Genomic DNA, 23,775 nt, shown 5'->3' on the forward strand with positions numbered 1-23,775 from the left:
AAGTGAGTAAAATTAAAGGTTATGGAGTAAACTGAAAAATGGGGTATTTTTTAAGGGGATAAAATGTGATTAATCCTAAAAATTAATGGTCTTGAAGTAAAGTTAGTGCCCCTTTTTTTTTATTGAAGTTTAAAAAAAAAAAAAAAAAAAAAAAGAGTTATGGCTTGGTTTGTTTTGGGCCTCTAAGCCATTTGTGGTCGTCATGTTCTGGACCTTCTAGTAGTTTCTGCTGAAACTTTTTTTTTTTTTTTTTGCCCTTTTAAGGACAATGCAAGGGTAGCTCAAGGCATACAAATATTTTAACTTTTTTCTTTTGGATTAATATTAAATGCAGTTTTCTTTTTTGAGTACAGTGGAGTAGAGGTGCAACAAACTTAATTGAGTAACTCACAGGTTTACTCAGTCAAATTCGGCTTTGAATTCATATTGAGGTGCAACAAGCTTATTTGAGTAACTCACAGGTTTACTCAGTCAAATTCGGCTTTGAATTCATATTGACTGAGTTCAAGTAGATCGAATTATTTGACGAGTCAAACTTGAGTTTAATATGTGAAAGTCTAAGGTTTGTCGAACTCAATCGACCTTCACAAATACACGCGCGCACACACACACACACACACATATATATACATATATATTTTAAAATTTTTATTTATTAATATGAAATGTCTATTTTATCCCTTGTTTAAAATTATATAAAATATAAATTTATATTTCTAAAGTTCAATTAGGCTCGATTAAGATCGATTGAATTCGAAATAAGCTCAATTTGGGCTTGATAAGCACGAGTTCGAGTTCGAACTCGAGTGATACAAAATAAAATCGAGCTCGAGTTCGAACTTGATCTTCAAGAGCTCGACGAGTTCGAGATCGAGTCCAAGTTTGTTTAACTCAAGTCGATCTTGAGTAGTGCATTATTTGATAGAAACATTGATAGCACATATTCTAGCATTTTTGGATGTATGTCAAATGTAAAAAAAATTGAATTTAAATTTAAATTGAAATTAAGTGACATGCATCTAGGGATGTTAATACATATACTATCAATATATACAAGATTGACTCTTTGTTTTTTCCCAAACCCTAATAGGGTAACTCAATTGTGGACAATAATAGGATTGAGGATGGTAAGGTAATAAAATCTAAACGTACGACCTTAAGGAGGGTTGGTCATAATCATCGGATATTATGGATATTGTTGAGGATCAAATTTTGTCTACCGTTGGACAATGAGTGAAATTAGGGCATGTGCACAATGATTAGGAGTGCAAATTTTTTGTAAGCTTTAAAGTGTATGCTTTACTAGATTTTAAAAAAATCAAATAAAATGTTTAAGGTTTTTTTTTTTTTTTGTAACTAACATGATTAATGATCTTTTAGCTAGGAGGGAGTGATGAGTTGGGTGGTATGGGGGGGGAGAGAATGTAAATGACAGGTCCTGGGTAAGGCTGCAAATGAGCCGAATCAAGTTTAATGTAAAACTCAAGTTGGAACTCGACTTCAAATTCGAATAGAATCGAATTCGAGCTCGAACTTTAAAAAAATAATAATTATTTTATTTTTTAAAAAATGAATAAAATAGTACTTTTTCTTAATAAATAATAAAACATTAAGAACATATATATAGAATTTCATTATTAATATATATATAATCAAGTCGGATCGGGAGCTAACAAGTTAAGTATTTTTGAGTTCAAATTCGAGCTCGGTCAACTTTGACTTGAACTACTCACAATCGGCTCATGAGCAACTCGACTCGTATGCAGTCCTAGTCCTGCGTTCGAAACCTTCTACTTATACTAAAGAAAAAAAAAATCCTTTAATAGCATAATATTGCCAAGAAAAATCCAATTCATACAAAATCAAGTTGACATCTAATATTTTGCTAGTAGTTTTTGCTGCACTTATAGTTGGTGGATCTTTTCCTGCATCTATTGTAATCTGAGTTACGAATTATGAATTTTGAGGGGGTTTTTTTTGGCTATTTCTTGTGGGGGGAATTGGGCGAATAGAATGAAAAATATACACTACTGTTATATCACAAACCGAAAACCTCTACATTCATAATTGTGGCATTATATGTGAATTAGGCTACTTGATCATCTATATACATATCTTGTTTAATTCATCCAAATTAAAATGTCTAACAAAACAAGACTTTTTTTTTTTGGTAGGATAATTCATTTGGGGCAATTTGTCCTTTGAACATTTGGGACATGAAATGAAATCGCAAATTAAAGCCAGCTTAATTCTAAAGAAGACCACAAATAGACGCGATTGTGTCTGAATGACCTAATTATTTGTCTTATCAAAGGGCTGATAAATATTTTCATGGCCCTTATGGCTTTGTTTCTTTTTTTTTTTTTTATTTTTTCAATAGGAAGGTTTAGGAAATATCCCAGAGAATATTCCTAAAGGGCTGCATCATAAAAAGTTCTGAGTGGGAAAAAAAAAAAACAAACTATGAAAGAATAATTCTACGAAGTTATACCAAATTCTTTAAAAAGATTTCCGGCAAAATTACACCATTCATGCCAAATCCATAAATCTGTTAAACAAACTTCCAGATGTAGCAATATCCTCTATGAATACCAAAAGAGAAACTGATTCTTGTGTGTCTTAAATGAAGATTCAAGGACTAGTTAAAAATTTAGCTTCACTTCTAGAAAGTCAATAATACTATGACACTTTTTTTTTTTTTTTGGTAATGCGATGTATGTGTTAAAAAAAAGTAGTTGGAAAAAAATAAAAAGTCGATTGCAAAAAAAATGTGTTGATGGTGTAACAAATATTTTTTTTTTGGGTTAAAAAATGACAATCTAAACAAACCCACAAGGCTAAAAAATAGGACCACTGAATAGATGATCTATATGTTCTCATAAAGCCAGAAGAAACAAATATATCTTCCATTATAATTGAAGAATTTAGAACCCTCCAAACCATCTCCTCCAACAGACTCATCTCCACCAATTTTCGAAACCTCAGCGCCAGTTTCGATTGTTGTTATTTTTTGAAGTTTTTGTAAAACAATATATTACAACGATTTGATGTATTTGAGGTAAAAAGGTGATTGAAAAACATATATCCTCGACATCATAAGTGGGAATGGAGGACGACCACAAACCTCTCTACATTAGTTATTTCCTAGATTGTTACTCGTGTCCTTGCTCAATCCTTACAAATCATAATTAAGTTAGATCCTGTTTGATAATCCATTTCATCACTTAAACTTAATAGATTTAGATCTTAATATGCTCAGAAACGTTTGATAATAAAAGATTGAACATCTGAATTAATTAAGTGGCACTACAAAACTTGCTTCCGAAATTAAACGATAAGTTATTCACTTATTACTAAATGTGATATACACTCAAATATATTTGATATAATATTTAACAATTTAATAACTTCAGATTTCCCGTCCATCTTTCAAACAAACAGTAGAAAATGATTTCTCTTACGTGAGCATTCAGGTGGGAAGTGATGCACCGGTGATGAAAAAACCGGTAATATATAGCATTACTCCTTTAATTATACCAATTCAATACTTGTCCTCCATAGATGAACCTCTCAATTCGTAGGTTTAGGCTAAACAGGGGGAAAAAATACATAACATAGAAAAGGAGAATCAGACTATTATTGAAAAGGTGCAGTTCTAAAGCGGATTCAAATATAATTCTGACAACATAGAAAAGGTGCAGTTAGTAATGTAATAGTAGTGTATAGAATGCCATTCTGACAACTAAACGAGTTTTGCTCATATATACTAGTCCCACAGCTTCCTTCCTTTTTTTTTTTTTTTTTTTTTTTTTTTTGCTTTTTTAAGCCAACCAAGATCACTTTCATACCCAAAAAAAGAAAAAGAAAAAGAAAAAGGGTAACTTTATACAACTTAAGACAGACTACAAAGTTAAGTCCACAACTTATGTAGAGAAGGAGCTAAGTTACTAAAGTTGGGGGGGAATGAGTTGTGTAAAACAAGAGAGAGATTGTAAGTGCAAAACCTCACTTTTGAGACGTCCCACTTATACTTTTGGCAAAAAAAAAAAAAAACTATTTGGTTGCTATCTACTTTCTTTAACCATAGAAGCTTTTTGGCAAAAAAGCAGAGAGCATTGAGAATTTGGAGGAATTCGATAGTTCCCAGACCATAATGCATAGAGACATGCCAGAGCTTCACTTTTGCCTTTTTAGATAAACAGATATACGAACTTCACACTGAATTGGCCTTTTTCCCATAGCAAACCGGGAAAGTTTGTAAGAGTGGCAAAGGGTTTTATAGTGCTTTTCCTTTGGAAGCACAACCACAAAAGGCAAAAACCAAGAAATGAAAAGAAGTAAGAAGAAAAAAATGTAAACAGACAGCAAGATAATTGCTCTTGAAACTTCTAAAGATGAATTAGATAGTCTCTACTTCTACATTTGCTCATAAACACCTTCTCTTGTAATTTTGCCTAAAACAATTTGAACCTCACTAGATCAAGAACGCTTTGACTCAGATCTCTTCAGAAATTATATCTTTCCTGAGCTTGATTATTCAAAAAATGGGTTATTTTCCAGAGGCCTTATAGCTCATGAGCTTCTGAGAGAACAGAGCATGCAGATGGCTCGTGTTAACTCCAAAAGTGGTCGAGTATCACCTCCTTCAAATCCAAACAGAATGCGGTTTGACAGCAACTAAAAAAGGCGCTGGGCATTGTCCTTGACTGCAGATTTTGCATTTGAAATCATAATGGAACCTTTGCCTTGGCCTTCTGCTTCAAACCTGTGCCTAATCCAACAGGGGTCTGATCCTGTGGACCTGGTTTGGATTCATCAATAGAGCCACCCCCAGCTTCACTTGGAGGATGATCATTAACTTCTTTCTTCACCCCGTTTTCCTCACTGATTGCTGCTTCAGGGGTCACCCCAGAATTGATAATATTAAGAAGCTGCGTAAGCGGGGGTAAAGCCTGGACAGGAACACCATGTGGCCGTATTAAAAGGCCCCTTGCTGCAGCCTTCTTTCTAACTTCTGCAGCAGCTCGGGCAGCCCTTTCATCAACTCCCCTCGCTCGAGGAAGGGCCTCGCCCATTATGGCTGCATTCAGCGATTTACTTGTAGCAGCACTAGAACTCCCAGATCCTCCCCCAACAGCAGCAGCTTGGAATGCATGTATTAGATCAGGATGGGCCTGCAATGAGTCATCTTCAGCTTCAGGATGAAACCATCAAACCAGGAAAGGAATAACCCATACAAGTCCATCCAATTATACACTTTAAAGCCTGAAACTGAAACTGTCAACAATACCCCGAGAAATATGCCTGTGTCCCATTGGGATGCCCAGGGCTTGGCAGTTTTTCCATCCCCGGAGATAACTTATTACTCATGATTCCATGGTCAAAGTTGGCTAATAAATACAGATGTTATGTATCACTATTGTTTCAGAAAAATGCTTACAAACACAACATGATGCCACTTTATTTATCTACTTTTTCTTATTTAAGGAGTTTCTCCAAATTAACAAATAAAAGGACTCCTACTTCTTTGACAAGATCTCAAAGAATTCCAGGTGATGAAAACTCAATTTTCGCTTTTTGTACCAGTCTACCAGAAATATGTCTACCCCAAGACACCTAGCATTCTACATTTCCGAATTCTTTCCATGATTTAGATAACCTAGAGTATGACAAGTTCCATGACAAGTTCCAAATTCTTACTCCCGAGAGCTTCATGTACTCTATCCTTCTTGTTCCTTAAAACTTCTCAAACCAAAAAATTCAGAAGAGGAGAAAGGCTGAATGAGGGGAATGTTTTTAATTAAAAGGGTACCTTCAAAATATCTATAGCTTTCTGGGCAGAAGCTGAATTCAAAGCTTGACCTTTCTGCTTTTGAGCATTCATCTGATAAGAATAGGATTAAAATTAATTGGCCACAATGTAGAAGAACAAAGGATGACCACATTGAAAACTTACAATTTACGTGAAAGTACCTGCAACTCGCGCATCTTAAATGTTTTCATCCAGTTTTGAGAATCCCTAGTCCTGGAATCTTCTTCTCCAAGTTGCTTGACAAGTATATCGTATGTCTTCTTTTCATGCTGCCATACCAGGAAGTAATATTTGATCAATTCATACATACAAACTGCACAATCAGTAGTGAAGCATAGTTAACAATGCTAAGCACATGCCTGGTGAGAGAGCTTGAAAGCACCCATACAGTTGAATGCAATTGCCAAAGCATGGTAGCACACAGCAGTTTGAATGTGTTCTTCTCCTAAAAGCCTTTCATTCTTCTTCAAGGCTTCTTGCAAATAACGAAGAGCTGTGTTCATCTTTCCAATGTCTTGATACATCATTGCAACATTTATAAAAGTTGCAGCAACATCAGGGTGATCTGGGCCAGAAGACAAACTTAGCAGAAGTAGAGCCCGAGACATGTGTCGCAGTGCAAGTTCAGTTTGGTTAAGACCATGGTAGAAAAGGGCCATATTTCCATAACTGCAGAAAGTTAACATGAGAACAAGATGATTAAAAAAGATCTTAATTCAAATGCAAAAGAGCAGAATGTGTGGACTATGTATCATATAAACAGAAGATGATAGAGAAGTCCTGGAAATGTTATTCGCACTTCATTTTTTGTTATTTGCACACCCACCATTTGTTTTATCATATGGTCTAATAAATGAAAACTATATGATTAAATGACAGTAGAAGTGTGATTAACAAACATGGGAATGCAAATAACATTTCCCAAGAAACATGGGTAAGATTTTTTGGCATGTTAACTGTTACTCTTCAAGAAAAAAGTAATTCTGTCATCTAATAATTAGATCAAAAAATAAGCTGTGTCTAAGTTTATTTTTTTTTTTGTTAACTTATTCACTCTTAGCTAGAAGATGTATCTTCTAACAATGTTGTATTCCTGCACTTGTCCAAGGAACTAATCATGGATGGGCACTTGTTCCACAAACTTCTTAATATATCTCAAAGCAAAAGGGAAAAATGCAGTAACCAGATAAATTGGATTGTCTAAGCAGGGCAACATCAAGGTAAAACCAATTGGACTACTAGTGAGCTACTTGAGCTAGCTTGGCCAACAGATCTACTCGGCTCTATCTATTTCCTGAGGCTTACCTACTTCACATAGTTGTTTGACCCAATAGCAAGACCAAGCACTTTGCACAACTAAATCCCATAATATTCGATTACTATATGTTGTCTGGCATCCAAAAATCTACTTTAACTTAGTCGTCGAAATCGGGCTACAGGCCAGAAGATATTTGTGCTTGCTTCACTTGGCATTACAGTTTAATGAGCAAGGCAACATAGTAAAGCTCAGAAGACAGATTAGAACCTGTGTGCAGTGTCAGGGTGGTCCAGTCCAAGGCAGCGTTCATTTATTATAAGTTCCTTGTGTTGTTGCATTATTGCTCCAGCCATGTCGCCAGCATGGTACAAAACCATGGCAAGGTAGCTATAAGTTACAAGAGAAAAACAGCATAAATTAATTATCAGAACATTGTAGAATAATAAGGATCACCATTAAAACAATTTGAAACAAGGAGAAAATTACTTCTGAACAATGTTAACAGTCAAAACACCTATTAAAGTGCTAGGAAAGCTATATGAAACAAGAAAATAGATGTTTACACAAGCTAAAGTGGAGAAATACAGTGTGTTTGGATTGCACATTATTTACACCTTATTTGCACACACTGACTTGCTTGCATCATCAACACATTTTTCAACCACCTTTTTATCTCACATATATCACATCAAAAAGTGCTACAGTATTTTTTCAAAAAATTATCCCAAATAATCTCATAATCACTGAGGGAGATAACAAACTGAACCACCACCAGTTCCATAGAAGAATATATTTCCAAAACAATAAAAGAGGTGATCAAATAAGTAGTCCTTACCGACAGCAATTAGCGACCTCCCTGTGCATTGGACCAGTGACCTACATTTTGTCAGAACATGGCTATGAGATGCTTGCTCATTAAGTCATAAAAACAAATGGAACACCAGAATTCAATATAATACCTGTTGAAGTATAGTGAAGGCCTCCGAAAATAATGTATATGCCTCGCTGAGCATCCCCTGCAATCAGGTAGAATGGTCAAACCAATTTTGAAGCTAGTAAAAGTACGAAACAGCCACTCAAATTTCAAAATAATAGAGCTATCTGAAGAATATGTAGATCAATGTTCATACTTTAAGGCCCTCAAGCATGTTTAGTAATTGCTTAGATTATATATCAACATACTTTCTTTGCACAACTCAAGATTAATTGAGAAATTAACTCTACAGACCTCCAGGTCATGATGGGACCTGATTTCCAACACTTAACACATGGCCAAAGTTTGTCAATCACCATAGTAGGATGACAATGATTACAATCTTTCTTCTCTCTTTCTGCGACATTATAAAATTAAACTCCCAGCATAAAAAATGCTAGGACAAGAATGATTGTAATCTTGTTTTCTGCAATCTTGGCACGTTCAACTCCCAACATCAACTCTTATCATGTGCAGACAGTGAAACAGAATGGCAAGACCTTGGATTTTCATGATAAATAGAAAGCAAAAATCATCCGTACCTCAGCTAATTGAACCTTCCCTGTTTCCACAAGATCCTTGGCTTCCGAACTAACAGGAATAGCATGCTTTACTACAGGTTGGAGATTCAAAATATCTGATGCTTGAAAAGGCGCAACTCCATCGAGATCATATCTCCGAGTTGCAACTGTTACACCCACCTATTAAGACCCCCAGCTCTATGTGTTAAGTGTAACCACCAAATAGTAACAATAACCAGGACACCAACAGCTATTTTCCAGAAGGAAAGAATGCACAAAGTGAAAGATTACCATGTAATACCAGATTCAACAGAAAGCAAATAAATAAGACCAATTAGATTATAATAAGATATCTCCTACTTTAAAACAAGATAGTTACATATATGTAAAACCACAAAAAGAACCGCACATGGCATTCCTGTGCCAAAACCTCATTTTTCATGAATTCCACACTGTGAGCTATCTCAACATACCATGATTAACTATGAATCATATAGTCTGAGTACCTCATGGCACGTTTGCATCATTTGTATGTAATTTTTGCTCCTCTCCTACTTATGTCTATTCTATAATTCTCTTTTCTACACTTTCAACAAGTCTATTATAGCCACGATGTGGTGGTTGTTGAGCAAAATATTAGTTTCCCCTTTACAAAGTTAAAAGACGAGTCCAAAAAAATCGATAACCAAAATTATGGAAATTTCCAGAGAAAAAGTTGTCTAGGAGTGATTACATCCAGGATTCATAAGAGAAAGTGCGCATCGGAAAAGTAAAATATTGACGCCATTCAAAATTGGCAACAGGAAGAAATCTCACATCAAAGCAATAACCAAGAACATGTCAATCGCAAACAATCATGTGAATGCAATTTTCCACCAGAAGTACTCATGATTGTAAAACAATTCCTTAAAGTACTGGATAGCAGCAAAGTTTTTTAGAACAATAATTTTTATTTTTTTTCTTTTGGTTCTTTCTTGCACAAAAGGTACAGTAACTTAATACCCAAGATTTCTAATGTTCATGATAAGAAGACGCAACACAAAGTTTGAATAATATTTGTAAAACATTCATTTTGATGGTCTAAAACCAAAGCTACCTTATGGCAAAGGTTGCGGATCACTGGAATTTTCCTTGCACGCAATCTTGCATCCTCTGGCAATTCAAACTGCACCATAGAAAAAGAGACAGGTAAAGCTACTAGGAAACTAATAGAATGAGAAAATCTTGGGCAAGCTACCAGGACAAAATTTTCTCAAGCTCATGTTACCTGGTATTTTAGTTTAGCAAATTCTTGAATGTCAAACCAGAGACAATCAGAATTAAAATTCAAAAATGAGGACTGCTTCTTCCTAGCTGATCCTCTATTTTTTGACTTAGCCTGACTCTTGAAGGATTTTGATGAAGCTTGATGGCCCACATGGTCCTGTAATATTTACATTCTCAACTCAGGAAATTTCTAAACTACAATATCAAAGCAAGTGTACATATGAAAAACTGCAAACATCCTCTTCAGCTAAAAATATGTTCAAACAACTTTTACCTTCAATGTTATCATCATGAAATTTTGACTAGACAAGGTACTTAAGTTTTGAGTCAGAGATGCACAAAATAATATAATCCATGTAGAAAAAGATGTTGACCAGCTAGATGATATCTTACAGAAGTTCAATAAACCAACAAAAGGGTACACATTTAATTACCTTCTTTTGGCTTCTCAAGTTTGTACTATTTACGACACCTTTATTAGCAATATTTCCAAACAAACAATTGAAGAAATGAGCAATTGCACCACCAAGATCATGGTCCTCCGTGTCTCTCAAGGCATCCTGTATGGAAAAAACTTATTTGTAAATACATGACCATCTTACCAAATTATAACAAGGTAAATACCATATTAACAGATGCCAAAAGAGCAAGTAGCAGCTAATACCTTGAGGATGTGCTTTGCAGATCTGACAACTATCTCATTCAAGCAAAGATCCCATAAATGAGGCATGTGCCTGGTACCCTCAGCAACCTGCATACAATTCAGTCCAACTTACAAGTAAATCAAGAAAGAGATACCACAAAAGCAGGCTAGCTGAACCAACAAAAATTCAGGCCTCAAGTTCCTCCTGAAAAAGTATTGATGTCTCTAAACAACATTAAAGTTAGGAAAGGGTAGAGCAGGAAACATTCTTACTTTGCCAAGGTAGCGGACATTGATTCCATTAGCATGAAGTGCCTCAGTTAATGTGTGTCCATCCATGGGTGAAACTTCAAGTGTGCAGAGATCTTGTATAAATTTCGGAAGTAATACATCTTTGAGATAGAGACTTGCTTTCCTCACATTTTCCTCATCAGCAGCAATCTCCTGTGAATATAATGGAAAGCAGATGGTTAACAAAAAATGGTTGGCCAGTATGAGATTGTGGGAAGAAACAATATGAACAGGTAACTTAAAGCACCTCAGGACTCCCAGCTAAATTAAATTCAGTGAAGACATTAGGATTAAAAAGTATTTCCTCGCTTATATGTCTGCTTTCAGACTGACAACCATATTCTTCAGCCACTTCCTTTTCTACCTTCTCTTTACTCTGCAAAATAGAGTAGCTAGGTCACACGTAACTTACAGCAGGTTAGGCTTTCATTCTAATACGGACACATATGTACATGTCAAACCAACTAGCAAACACGTGAAGTATGAGCAAGAAAATAAACAAAAACATACATGAACTGGGAAAATGAAAGGACATACTGTCTCTGCCTGCATCCCACAACGCAAAAAAAAAAAAACCAAAAGAAAAACAGAAAAAGAGCTATGCTTTGACAAAATTGGTCAAATATCAAACAGATTCACAGAATGCTATAAAATACTCACAATTGCAAAGGTGATGAAGAGAATGAAATAAAAGGTGTCTGTGTCAGAGGAGAAGGGAGGGTAGCATATGAACAACCCTACGTTTTAAGTATTCTGCGGATAATAAGTAATCAAGCTTGTCTTTTGAAAGAATGCTTCACAATGATAGTCATTTATTTTCAAGCCGTAGGATGTAAAAACTAAATCCTACTATTTATCCATTTAAATCTCCGTAAAATACTTTTTTTTTCTTTTTGAGTATTCCAGAAAATGGGAAGGACTCAAATAATTTGAATAACATTATTGCAATGAAATCTTGTAAGCATAATTGAAAATCTTGAATAGAATAACGAAAAATTGGCAATCAAAAATAGTCCCCGACTGATAAGTTGGAAACAATTTAATGGATATCTTTCGCATTTATTTAAAAATAAAAAGAAATTCAGGGAAGGAAAAAGATGAGGTATTGTTTCCCATTTTTCTATAACAAAAAGCGCCCACATGGAAACAGCAAAAGGTTAATCTTTACTGTTACATGAACACATGAAAGAACGTCAAGACACTTCTGATTATTTGAGGTTTCATCAACCATTTCTGCAAACAAGAAAAACTAAGAAATAACTTTCTTCCTTCTTATAAACTCCAAATTGCACAAGAACATATAACCTCTTGATTTTGTGAAAACACTTTATAGCACTTCTTTACTTTCTCTCAACTGCACATACAAAATGGAAAGTCATAATGTATAAAATACTATCAACTTCATAATACTGGCCGCAAATAGTGATTAGATATTAATGTCAGGCATGCCAGGATAGATAAGATGCTTATGCACATTAGAAATGCAATATGCGCTTAAAAAGCATTATTGCAGTAATGTCAATAACTTGTGCAAAAAGAAAACTCCTGCAATAGACATCACAAAATCATTCCATTAATGCCACTTTCACCTGCATCTCTGATCCTGCAGAAACAGGATTTTCCTGGATGCTCGGCACTGGTTCTGCATTGGCATCTAAAGAATCAGTACCTCCAGAAACATCCATCTCAGATGTAACCTGAGATTTAGACCTCTCTGCTGCTTCCGCCTTACAAAATGATATATCTCCAATATCACAATACAGTGAAGAAAATTCATAAGCAAAACAAAACGTTTTTGAGGCAGAACTTACATGGCAAAAGGAAGTAATCAGTTCAGGTCTAAGTATACAAAATCTGGAACCAGGTCCGGTATAATTAGCATCACGAGGAGTCACTCTCATCAGATCCAAGAGATAATGCCTGAATAAATAAAGAATAGGTGAAAAATCAAACAGACAAGCATTGAAAGATGATAAAACTATGGATTACATCCGCGTTTTTGCAACTAATGACTATAAATTACAAGAAAATAGTATCTATTGAGCACATCTGTAGTGATAAAAATGATTACAAATTACTGAAATGATTAAAATGACATTAGCGAGATGGGATCTCTTTTCTGCAAAGGAAATGATTAAAATGACATTAGCGAGATGGGATCTCTTTTCTGCAAAGGAAATGATTAAAATGACATTAGCGAGATGGGATCTCTTTTCTGCAAAGGAAATGATTAAAATGACATTGACTTGTTTTAATTTTGACTATTATGCTAATAAGGAACCAAGACAGGTAAGAAGATGAATGATTCTGGGATATTAAAGAGTCAAACATTCAACTCAGACACTTTTGCATCAGAACTTGTTATACAATACCATAACAAACACCACACAACATTGAACAGTACCTGTCATCACTACCAACAATGCCTTTGCATTCAACTGGTGCAGCCAATTTGAAAACATTCCCAGATTTATCAAAGACACGGTGTTCCTTCAAACGGAGACGATTGGCAGCTTCTGATACCTATCGATGCATGCAGCATGCAATTAAACATCATATCCATAAGGATAAGCACAAACATTAAACACTGAGAAGAACATTTCACCCAAAAAAAAAGGAAGTATTGTGAAAAGAATTCTGGATATCCACTTGACTGTGGATTATATGCAGTAATTTTCACAAGAATTTAGCATTGCAGATAGGGAAAACCAATTTTAAAAAAAATGGAAGTTAAAAATGATATAGATTACACAAAACTATAAGTTATCCACACAAGAACAAAAAGGGGGGGGGAGTCTCAGACTATGTGTTAAGAGTTCCAATGCCATGTGGCAGCAGGAACATGCTGAACAAAGAAGAAGCCAATTAGAGGTAAGTTGACAGAACCAAACTTCCAATTCATTCTCCCTAACAACTCCATTAGACTAATGGGGAGGACCAAAAAATAAGTTGTTCATTAATCCAGCTTATCGTATTTAATTCCAACTTCTTCACCAAAGGGAATATGAAAAGAGCAGCCTCTGTTGCAGCTCCAACAATGTTTCGCAAACATCAATAAACCCCAAACAGTAAGGCTTCGTTTGGAAGTGGGAGATTTGGATAGAAAAGAAAGGGAAAGAAGAGAAAGTTTCCTTTTGCTTCATTTGTTAGTTTTAAGTAGGAAAGAAAAGAAAGCAAATGGAATGATGAATAGTTATCAAAATGCTCCCTCCCAAATCGGAAGGAAATGGGAAGAAAGTTTGGAGAAAGCTTGATAATTTTTTTAAAATGCCTATTTTGTCCTTAAAAAGGTTTTGAACAAATATTTAATGACTTCTATGTCCAAAATCATTCCACTAATTTTCAAAACTCCTAAACAATATAACAATCTCTTCTCTTCTCTTCTCTTCTCTCATAACTTAAGCTTTCCCTTCTTTTCTTTTCTATCCTAAACTCCCAAACTAAGCCTAAAAGTGAAAACAGAAAGAGTGAACTGTAGGCGTCCTGCACAAGTAAACATATACACAACTGGAAAACATCAGATGTTGAAAATGCACCATATTCGAGGTTACATCAGAGTTTGACTAGCCATATAGACTGGAAGATACCTATGAGCTTCAGAGAAAACTCATTTTTTTCCTTCCTCAATTTTCTATTCTCAGATTTTTCCCACATTTCTAGACAAACATTTGTGGCACACTTCTAAGATATAAATTCCTTGACAACTTAAACATAAAATTGTAATAATTCCTGAAATGACCTTGAGAGAGGAGCCAGGGACACAAGGGCAAAAGGTGACAAAAGAGATTTTCAATGCAATTACTGGAGGTAAAAGTGCAATAAGAATAAGTTGACAGCTGAATAATTCACGTAAACTAAAATTACTGGAACCTTAGAATGAAAATCTTCACTCCAGCAAATTTTCTTGCCATTGTCAACAGAACCATACAAAAGGGAGTCTGATTTATCACCTTGAAGGATGCCAGGTAAAACACTCTGCCAGTAAGAAGTGAAATCATTATCACACTAGAGGAAATTAGTCAAAAAAAACTCTCCTTAGCTCAGCTCATAAAAAATATACAAATAAATTAACGCAAATACAGACATGCATATAAAATATAATGATCAGCAAATGATAGAAGAGAAGTGTCATTCTACACATTCTAACCCACACAAACATCAGACAGAGTGCAAATACACTACATACACAAAGGCATGCATATTTAACATGGTAAGACTGCAACTCTAGCTGAGAAGCATCCTCGCGCATGATAGTATCTATACAGTTGAAACAACATTCTGCCAATTTTGATGAATTGTCTATTCTTACCTAACTTAACATGAGAAACTAGTGCATATATGCTGGTTCTTAAATTAACCAAATTTGTCAACTTTAGGGAATCGACTAAGACAAAACAGCACGAAGAGCACTTTATAGGGGGAAACCGGGGGCGTCAATTAAAAAATAATAAGCATTACATGATAAATTGACTCAATTTAGTGATTCTATAGTAGGCATGGACCAGAATGAAGCTGAAGTTACATGGTTCAGTTCCACTTTTTTCTTTAAGACAATTAGAAAATAAACCACACACAGGCATGCATCAAAAAGGTACGTGCATACACTGTACATACAAAGTTTGCAGGAAAACTAATACAGATGACATTAACAAAGAAGAAGAAAAGGCATCATTTGCTGAAACGTGTGACTCAAAATTATCATTGCAGTATCAAGCTTTCTAGCACTAGGTTCACAAGGGACTGATATGCCACCTGTGCAACTACTCTATGACCTCTGTAATCAATAATGGCCATTGCAAGATTGTATAAACCAGGAACATCAGCTTCCTGGTATGCCTTTGTGCCTTTCAAATCATTATTCGCACTAGCATATGTGGCTTGTTCACTTTCAGACAACTGAGTCTCAGAAGGAACATCAGAGGTTAAATCAGTGACACCATTAAGAATTTCTGTATTCAAGCTGTCAGACTGGTCAGGAACCCTCTGGGCTCCATGTGGCAAATGGTTAGCTGTCTTCTCAGAAGAACTCTGCAGCATGCCTGAGCTCTCAATTCTATTTGAAGCATAAGCATCTGATGCCTGCTTCCTGGAGAGTTGTTCAAGATCCGCATCAACAGCAAAACTAAAAAATATGTTATTGTGAACATACCTGAAATAGAAAATAGAGTAGATGTCAAAAGAAAAAAGAAACAGAATATTTACAATAAGGCAGTGGACACTGAAACAATTCAAGATACAAACATAAGACAGGAAAACATAAATACAAGAGGAAGCTACCCTTTGTTGCTGGTTGAACAAGATTATGATGAACCATGGACACTAGAGACAAAATAGTACATTCCTTAGAATTAGAAAGCAGTCACATTTTCCCCTTTTCTGGTGGCTTAAGGTAGCCAGAAATTAGGAGGGTAATATTGGGAATAGAAGGAAAATGCTTGCTAAAAAGTTCATACATGCAACTTTTACATTTCATCTCTTCTATTTTTATATAGTCAGATGGCTCCAAAGAAGGCAAAAGGGAGTATCTAACTAGTATAAATAATTCTATGGCCTTAGTATTAGCAGGATAAATTCCAGACCACAAATCACACTATGCAGTAACAACTGATAGTACAGATAGATGTACAACAATTTTCATGAAATGTCAAATTGCCCAAGGAAGGAATTACTGCCAAATACAACTCACAAAACAATAACACACAGTACATTCTGAAAAGCAAAGATAAGAACCATTTATAACATTTCTGAGTCATCACAAAACATTAGGCATAAAAGTCAGTACTAACATATGGAAGCATTCTGGGTCAGTTGGATTAATGGGTGGGATACATCTGCTGATAACACCAATGGCCCCATTGATTGCTGCATCAACAAAATCAGATGTAACTTTATAAAGAGCCCTATCTCGCAATATCCTGCAAAAAGATACTCCAGTTAAGAAGTATAGCAACATCAAAAGCAAATGAAATTAAGGGGGACTCTTAAGCTTAAAATTATTAGATTGAAAGTTTATCAATCCACCAACTTGAAATTCTTTTAATGCATTGATAAACATTGAATCCTGAATAAACGAAACGAATATACACCTTTCCTGAGGTGTCGAGTGGGGAAATTCTCGACAAGACTGCAGTTCTTCATTCCAATCTCTCTGCATCCCTATCAGCTCGCTTCCGAAGGAAAGGGTCAGTGCATTCTCAGCTCTGGCTGCATCACGCTTGTGATCTAAAACAGAAAAGTCCATGACAAGATTAGATCAGATCGTACAAAAACTTGAGAAATTAAAGACCTGCAAATTGTTAAAAAGCTTGAAAACAAAAGGGTTACTTTAAACTCCTTATTGCAAGGTTCAATAAAAAGAAACTCTGTAACATTACTGAGGTTAAATCGATTTTTCCCAAATCTCAGTTACATTTGTCCTGATAAGCATATATGGTACTCATATAATATTTGGAACTCTGCGTGATTAAAATGAAAAGAAGAGTATTTTAAATGCTAAAAGAACCAAAGAGCTCAATCAACAAACACTTATCATCTATATGAGCAAACAATAAGTATTAAGTAAAATCAAAAAGCTATGCTCATATTAACTGCAATAAAGGTTCCCATGGCCTATAGCCTAGATTGTGATAAGATAGAATAAAACCTCTCATACTCAAAAGTTCAAAACAACAAACTCAAGAATATCAGCTTTTGCCCCAGATGATTTTGCACAAATTACCATAAAATAAAACAAAAACAACTTTTGCTAGCTTATAGTCTTGACTATGAAGATGTTGTCAACGTTTTTGGTTCAACAAATTCAAATAACATTTAATGAATAATTAAATTTTCTATTGATCAATATGAAGCTATCCAAAATAGGAAACAATGTCTGTGCTGTTCCTTGACAGGTTTTATTTGAAGGTAGGCTTTTTCTGCTATTGTTTATCATCTTTGCAGCACCAGAAAGGGAGAAACCACAGAATCTATTAGCATTATCCATATTATCATATGAGATGCCATACAGCAGATTGCCTTACAGAAATGAGATGCCTAGTTAGCAGCTGAAAATGAACTAGCAAGAATAAGCCAAAAAAGGATGTATAAACAACAGACCTCCATCCTTAATTCTTTCTTACACATAATGGTTGTTACTGCTTATGTGGTCTACTGGCATCCATATTCAGACCAAAAAAAATGTAGTAGTTAACCTTTTTGAGTCTCGACTATACTAATTTCAATAGTATCATATTTACCGGGAATAGGATACAATCCAAGCCACGAATTTGGTGGCAAAAGAGATTGAACATTTTCAAAAGGATGTGCAGAGGCCTTCCGCTCCAGTATTTCTCGAAAAGCTTCATGCAAAAGATATAACATTCAGTATCCTAGAAACCAATGCTTTGGAATCTGAATGAAGAAAAAAGAACTCAAGCTGAGTGGTCAAATGTCTTGTTAATTACCTTTCTTGAACTTGGAGCTAATCTTCTGCAGAAGTCCAACAAGGGTTGTGGCTTCAAAAGCTGATTTCGTCGGCCTTGGATCAAGAATGTTGCCCGTACTAGAATTGACATAAAAGATTTTTGTTGTTCCTGTTATACAAAATTTATTTCCTTCCATAGTGACCACGTCCAAATAAATCAGGTCTCCTGAAAGCCTGAACAAAATACGTCGAAGACTGAGACAGTACAACATCTAAAAAAGAAGCAGACATCATGGGTTCATGGAGAAAAGACAAGGCATATAAAAAATGATTATGCAATAGAAAAGACAACCTTCTGTAGCTAGGAGGAGGATTGAAGGACGAAAACACAATACTCTCCACGCATTGGATCTCCTTGGAAGGAGGTGAAAACAAATTAGACAGTGATGCTGATACATTCTCCATAAAGCCCAAACTATCAAGGTCTGCAACTTCAGATTTCACAGGATCTAAACCCATTAAACATTCAAGAAGTATACAATAAGTCCGAGCCAAACATAAGATCAAGAAAGATAACAGGAAAAATAAAGAAAAGCATAAAAGGCAAGAAATATGTAAACACTACATTATGAAAGACCAACCTCCTGAAGTTCCAGATGGACTCTGGCCCATCTCGTGCTGTAAGGCAAGCGATGTCGATAAAGAGGAATGCAACGTCGAAAGTGACAGCAACTCTCGAGTGCGGTGAACCTGAGCCCTGATAGATCGGTCATCATACAATGCTGCAACATATAGTCTTAAATCAGAGCCCATAAACAAAAGAATCATTTCCAGTTGGCAAAAAAAAATTGATGGTACTATTTTAGGAAATAGAGAATTTATGCATCCACAAAGTAAACTATGACGTGATTCTTTCAATGTTTATGAGAAGCATGCAAAATCAGCCAAATAAAGAGAATTTTGCTACCTGCTACCATCTCCAAATAGCAGTCACCCGCAGTTATATCAGCAACTTCAGAAATTTCATTATAATCTTCTAGGTGATGAACAGAAGCATCCTTAGCATGCAGTAACAAATCATAGCAAGTAAAGAAGCATGTTTCCGGTGCATCAAGAAGAAACTGCCTCACATCCATGACAGAATCTCCAGGGCTCAACTGTAACGAAAACCAAATAATTTACAATCCACAAATGGCCCCTCCACGTACTGACATGAGCAAATATCATATGACAAAGGAATTGCAGCCAAAAACTATTTAACAATATATGGCACCAGTAGCTAAAAGAAAACAGAATTCTAGAGCTATGCAAGGAAAGACAAATTATGAAATCAACTGAGAGGGGGAAAAAGTTGATAAACCAGGATGCTGTTCTTACTTGTAACTCTAGCTTCTCACCACCTTGTGATTTGACAGTAACAGGATAGAGATGAATGTCACCTGCAGCACAAGATGAAGCATTAGAATGCAGCCATGACAGGAATAATAAAGAAAAATAGCAACTTTATAAGAAATTGTAAAAAGAAATAAAACAATGTAAAAACATCAATATAGTAGTAAAACATATTAGAAAAATTGGAGCACAAGTCACTTGGTTTATATTCTACATAGATTTGCTCAGTAGCACACTATGTAGACACCAAGCTGTTGGTTTAACTCAAGTCCCACTAAAACATTGAAAAGCCAATTCTGGGATTAAAATCAAAATAAAGAGATTATAACCTACATCCAGCAGAACGTATCAGTCATGGGTATAAACAGATAATAAGAAGCTAAAACAACAAGTCACCTTGCTTAGCCTTGTGCTCTGCTGCTGCATTAACTTCATCTTGCTTTGTCTGGTTGTCCACAGTCATGCTCATTTCACCTTGTCCTTTGTTCTCCGTGGAAATGTTTTCCAAATCCTTATTCTCATTGCTGCTCGTGGGTTCACTTGCAGCTGGGTTTCCATTAGCATCAGATGAGCCAGAATGATTGCTTAATGAAGGATTGGACGAGGCTGTCTGCTCTGACTGGTTGGCAGCATTTTGAGACCCTTTCCGATTCTTCCCTCTGTTTGACTTCCCCGCCATTAACAACCCCTAATCTACAAATACCTATATGACATTACAGAGAATGTTATAGTGAAGTTCAACAAAAACATCAAATTCAAAACCAACAGATTATATATTTCCTCTTTCTTGCCCAAAGCACCAGCAAAACATGCAAAAGCATATAGAGCACATTCAAAGCAACAAACTTGCCACCTTAATGCCTTTAAGACAAAGGGCAACTAAACAGCATCCAAAAAGACAAAGGCAGGACCCTCTATTCGTTTCTACCTCATTCATGCCACTATATTCAATTCAAAGAAACATGTAATAGTATATGCAACAGATCCTCTGACCCATAATTGAGAAACCGACTTCCAGAATCTTTATCAGTCCTCATCTTGCACAGAGAACAACAGACTTACAGAAAGAAAATCAATCACAAAAGCAAAAGGAACATATGCATAAATCACACGGAACTATTTTTCTCCAACTTGACCTTATTGCGGGAAAAAAGAATCAGAGTAAAACATATAAACCCCCTTCTTTGTAAAACCAAATACAACAGCTAACCCTGAAAGATATGTAAAATCCCTAAAAACAATTTGTCACCTTTACCACTACCACACTAAAGGACAACTAAAACATACCCAACAAGACAACAAGCAGGATAGTCTACGCATTTGCAGTTCATTCATGCCCCTGTATTCAAGAAATGTATATGGCATATAGAAAGAGCCACAGACATTTTAGACAAATGGTACCAAATTCGGCAAACAGTGCAGATATCTGAATAAGTACTCATTCTTCAAAACAACAGACAACTGAAAGACAGTAACTCCGCCTTTTACACAAGACAATAAAATTAGAAGAAAAATATATATTCCTCCCCTTTTTTCCTGAAACCCAATTCAACTTTCAAATTTTTATAAGAGCAACCAAGCACACAAATGAAACAACACTGTGCAAATCCACTTCATTCGTGCCACTTTATTCAAGTAACAAATGTTCTACATCATTGTAGTACTAAACGAGACAGACCCTTTAAATATAATGCAGAAACAAAACTAACACCAATAAGATATTAATCAAGACTCTATTTTGGAACCAAAAAAAAATCTATCAACTTTCAATTTTTTATAAGAGGGTAACCAAGCACTGACCAAGAATAAAACATCAATGGAGAAACATTTTGCAAATCCACTTCATTCATGCCACTTTATCCAAGCAACATATGTTCTACACTGTTGTGGTACTAAACAAGACGGACCCTTTACATATAATGCAGAAACAAAACTAAAACCAATAAAATCTTAATCGAGATTCAAATATGGAAAAAAAATTTCAATACAAAAGTCAAGAAAACAGGAAAAAAAAAAAGCACTATTAACAAACCAACTCTCAATCACTTTCAAGGCAAATGCAAGGCTATGACCACAACCAGTCAATAAACGAATACAGAAGCAAATGAAATACCCAAAATGGAAAAGAAGAAAAGCCCAGATGAGCATATGACAGAATTATTGAAGTGAACAACAAATTATAGAGGATTAGTACCTACAAAGTGGTTCGAAATCTCAAGTGGCAAAACAGTATAAGCAGACTGACTAAGTTTGCTTTATCAAGAAACTTTGATATATAGCAAGACAACTGATGGCGGGCAGTTAAATGGGGCGACGAGGCTGAGGTTTACGAAGGGGAGAAGGGAAGGGAAGAAGGGGGCATAGAGAAGTGGCTGAGAGACGGCGGATTTTTGGCACTTTATATACAGAGGGAAAATGTTTTATAATGACTATAATAGACTCGTCCCTGTGTCTGCGTTCCGGTATTATAATGACTATTATGTAAATGACCTACTAGGCCAATTTTTTTTTTGGGACAATTTGTTTGCAAAATGCAAATTGGCCCTTTCTATCAATTGCAATGACTGATTGAAAAAGAAAGAATAATTATTGCATTGGTTTTTTTAATAAACTCTTTCGTTAACTCAAAGAAATTATTTTCTGTAAAGCTGTGACTTTAATACATTGAAGGATAGCTGTCTTTCGATCTGATGAATATGCAATTTTGATTTGATGAATATGCAATTATGGGCTCAGTCCGATTTCATCTCATCCGACTAGCAGTTACTAGAGAATTAAAGAGCCTCATTGTTTATGAGACTATTGGCGCATGCTTTGGTTTGTTATTTTTTATTCTGTATCCCTAGGGCACAGGATAAGCACATAAAGTGTATGGGATAGACCCACTTTAAATTTTAAACATTACCATCTCCTTCTCCTAAATTTGGAAAACTTTATCAAAGAAATTTTAAATTTTTTCCAACAACTAATACCCGGACCACTTCTTATCATGTGCCCTAAGGTATAGAATAAAAGAACCCATGTATAAGAAATTCAAATAAGGGAATTTAAGTTCTACACAAACAGAATTGAGAAAAAAAGGAAGAAGTAAAACGAATCGATATGTGGCACTAAAAGTTTTAGCGAGGGAAATGTAGTTTTGAACTTTTCTTTGAAGCTAAGGGGGTAAATTTGCTGAGATTTTCCTTGGATTTAGATGATTATTTTTGTGGCAATGTAAAGTTACATGGTGTTTAGATTTTTAATGTTTCATTTTGTAGCGGATGTACCATCATTGTGGTATTTCACTTTTGGTTGAAGTGGCATTTTTGATGGATCAAAGCAAAATACTACATGTAAATTGCAAAGGAACTTGGGTACATGTATAAGGGAAAGTTCACTAATAAACACAAAAGCAATTATATTTGTTGTGAAGTTCACGGTTGATCGTGTTTACCTTGTGATTCTCAAAGTCAGTATGGACCAAATTAGTAACAATTTAAGAAACAAGTACTATTTTCCTAAGAAAAAAGGAAACTATAATAAAAGGTTTTTTAGCCGTCAATCGCTTTCTTCATAACAGCGTGTGTGCTGGAGAAAGGTATTGGCTTTTGAGATTCACATGGGTTCAAGTTTGAGACATAAAAACTAGGGGGTTTTTTCTTTGTCAACTGCAACATGTATATATTAGAAATGAAATTTGAAGGATGAACGTAATAGCATTGTGCCTTCATAGATCAAAAGAAATAGACATAAAAAAAAGAGATTTTACAACGGATTCGCATAAGAAATCAATAAATAAAAATCATGTGTTTGGTGCAATTAGGTACGATTATTGTGTTAATTACAAGTTTTGGTATGTACTTACATCAATTCGGTTCATACCGAATTCATAATCGAATTCAAATTCAATTCGGTAATTTGAAATTGGGTATTTGATAATTTGGTACAAATTCGGTACATACCGAATTCACTGAATTCTAATATGGTATGAAATAGGTAATGAAATTGTGAATTTGGTCATAACCGATTTCACATTCAAATTCGGTAATTGAAGTAGGGCACTGCATTACCGCATTTGAATACCAAATTGGTATTTAAAATTATATAATATATAGATAAATGCTATTTAGTATTAGTATATACTACTAATATATTATTATATTATATATGTAAATGCTATTAATAATAATTAGTATATGGTATTATCATCATATCATGTACTTATAATAATAATA

General features: G+C 35.1%; 1 protein-coding gene across 3 annotated transcripts; it reads right to left on the bottom strand.

Moving 5' to 3' along the window:
- Positions 1-4,212: 4,212 nt before the first annotated feature.
- On the bottom strand, positions 4,213-21,962 carry LOC113727053 (clustered mitochondria protein-like). 3 transcript variants are annotated; one of them, XM_027251024.2, is made up of 29 exons: positions 21,753-21,962; positions 19,955-20,261; positions 19,544-19,605; positions 19,134-19,323; positions 18,808-18,948; positions 18,519-18,675; positions 18,207-18,400; positions 18,000-18,101; positions 16,851-16,986; positions 16,551-16,679; positions 15,517-15,913; positions 14,635-14,739; positions 13,169-13,287; positions 12,576-12,684; positions 12,354-12,491; positions 11,012-11,140; positions 10,747-10,917; positions 10,495-10,581; positions 10,265-10,390; positions 9,832-9,987; positions 9,661-9,729; positions 8,586-8,744; positions 8,030-8,086; positions 7,906-7,946; positions 7,338-7,457; positions 6,172-6,481; positions 5,974-6,081; positions 5,813-5,884; positions 4,213-5,174 (listed from the first exon to the last, which is right to left on the bottom strand). In XM_027251024.2, exons 2-29 carry the CDS (start codon positions 20,235-20,237, stop codon positions 4,728-4,730), a joined length of 4,314 nt encoding a protein of 1,437 aa, XP_027106825.1. In that variant the 5' UTR covers positions 20,238-20,261; positions 21,753-21,962; the 3' UTR covers positions 4,213-4,727. The 3 variants fall into 3 exon arrangements, with proteins under 3 accessions (XP_027106825.1, XP_027106826.1, XP_071931643.1); XM_027251025.2 differs by having other exon boundaries at positions 21,757-21,893; XM_072075542.1 differs by lacking the exons at positions 19,134-19,323; positions 21,753-21,962 and having other exon boundaries at positions 19,955-20,075.
- Positions 21,963-23,775: the final 1,813 nt, after the last annotated feature.

The sequence above is a fragment of the Coffea arabica genome, chromosome 2c, assembly GCF_036785885.1.
Source record: "Coffea arabica cultivar ET-39 chromosome 2c, Coffea Arabica ET-39 HiFi, whole genome shotgun sequence".
In the NCBI taxonomy this organism is placed as follows: Eukaryota; Viridiplantae; Streptophyta; class Magnoliopsida; order Gentianales; family Rubiaceae; genus Coffea; species Coffea arabica.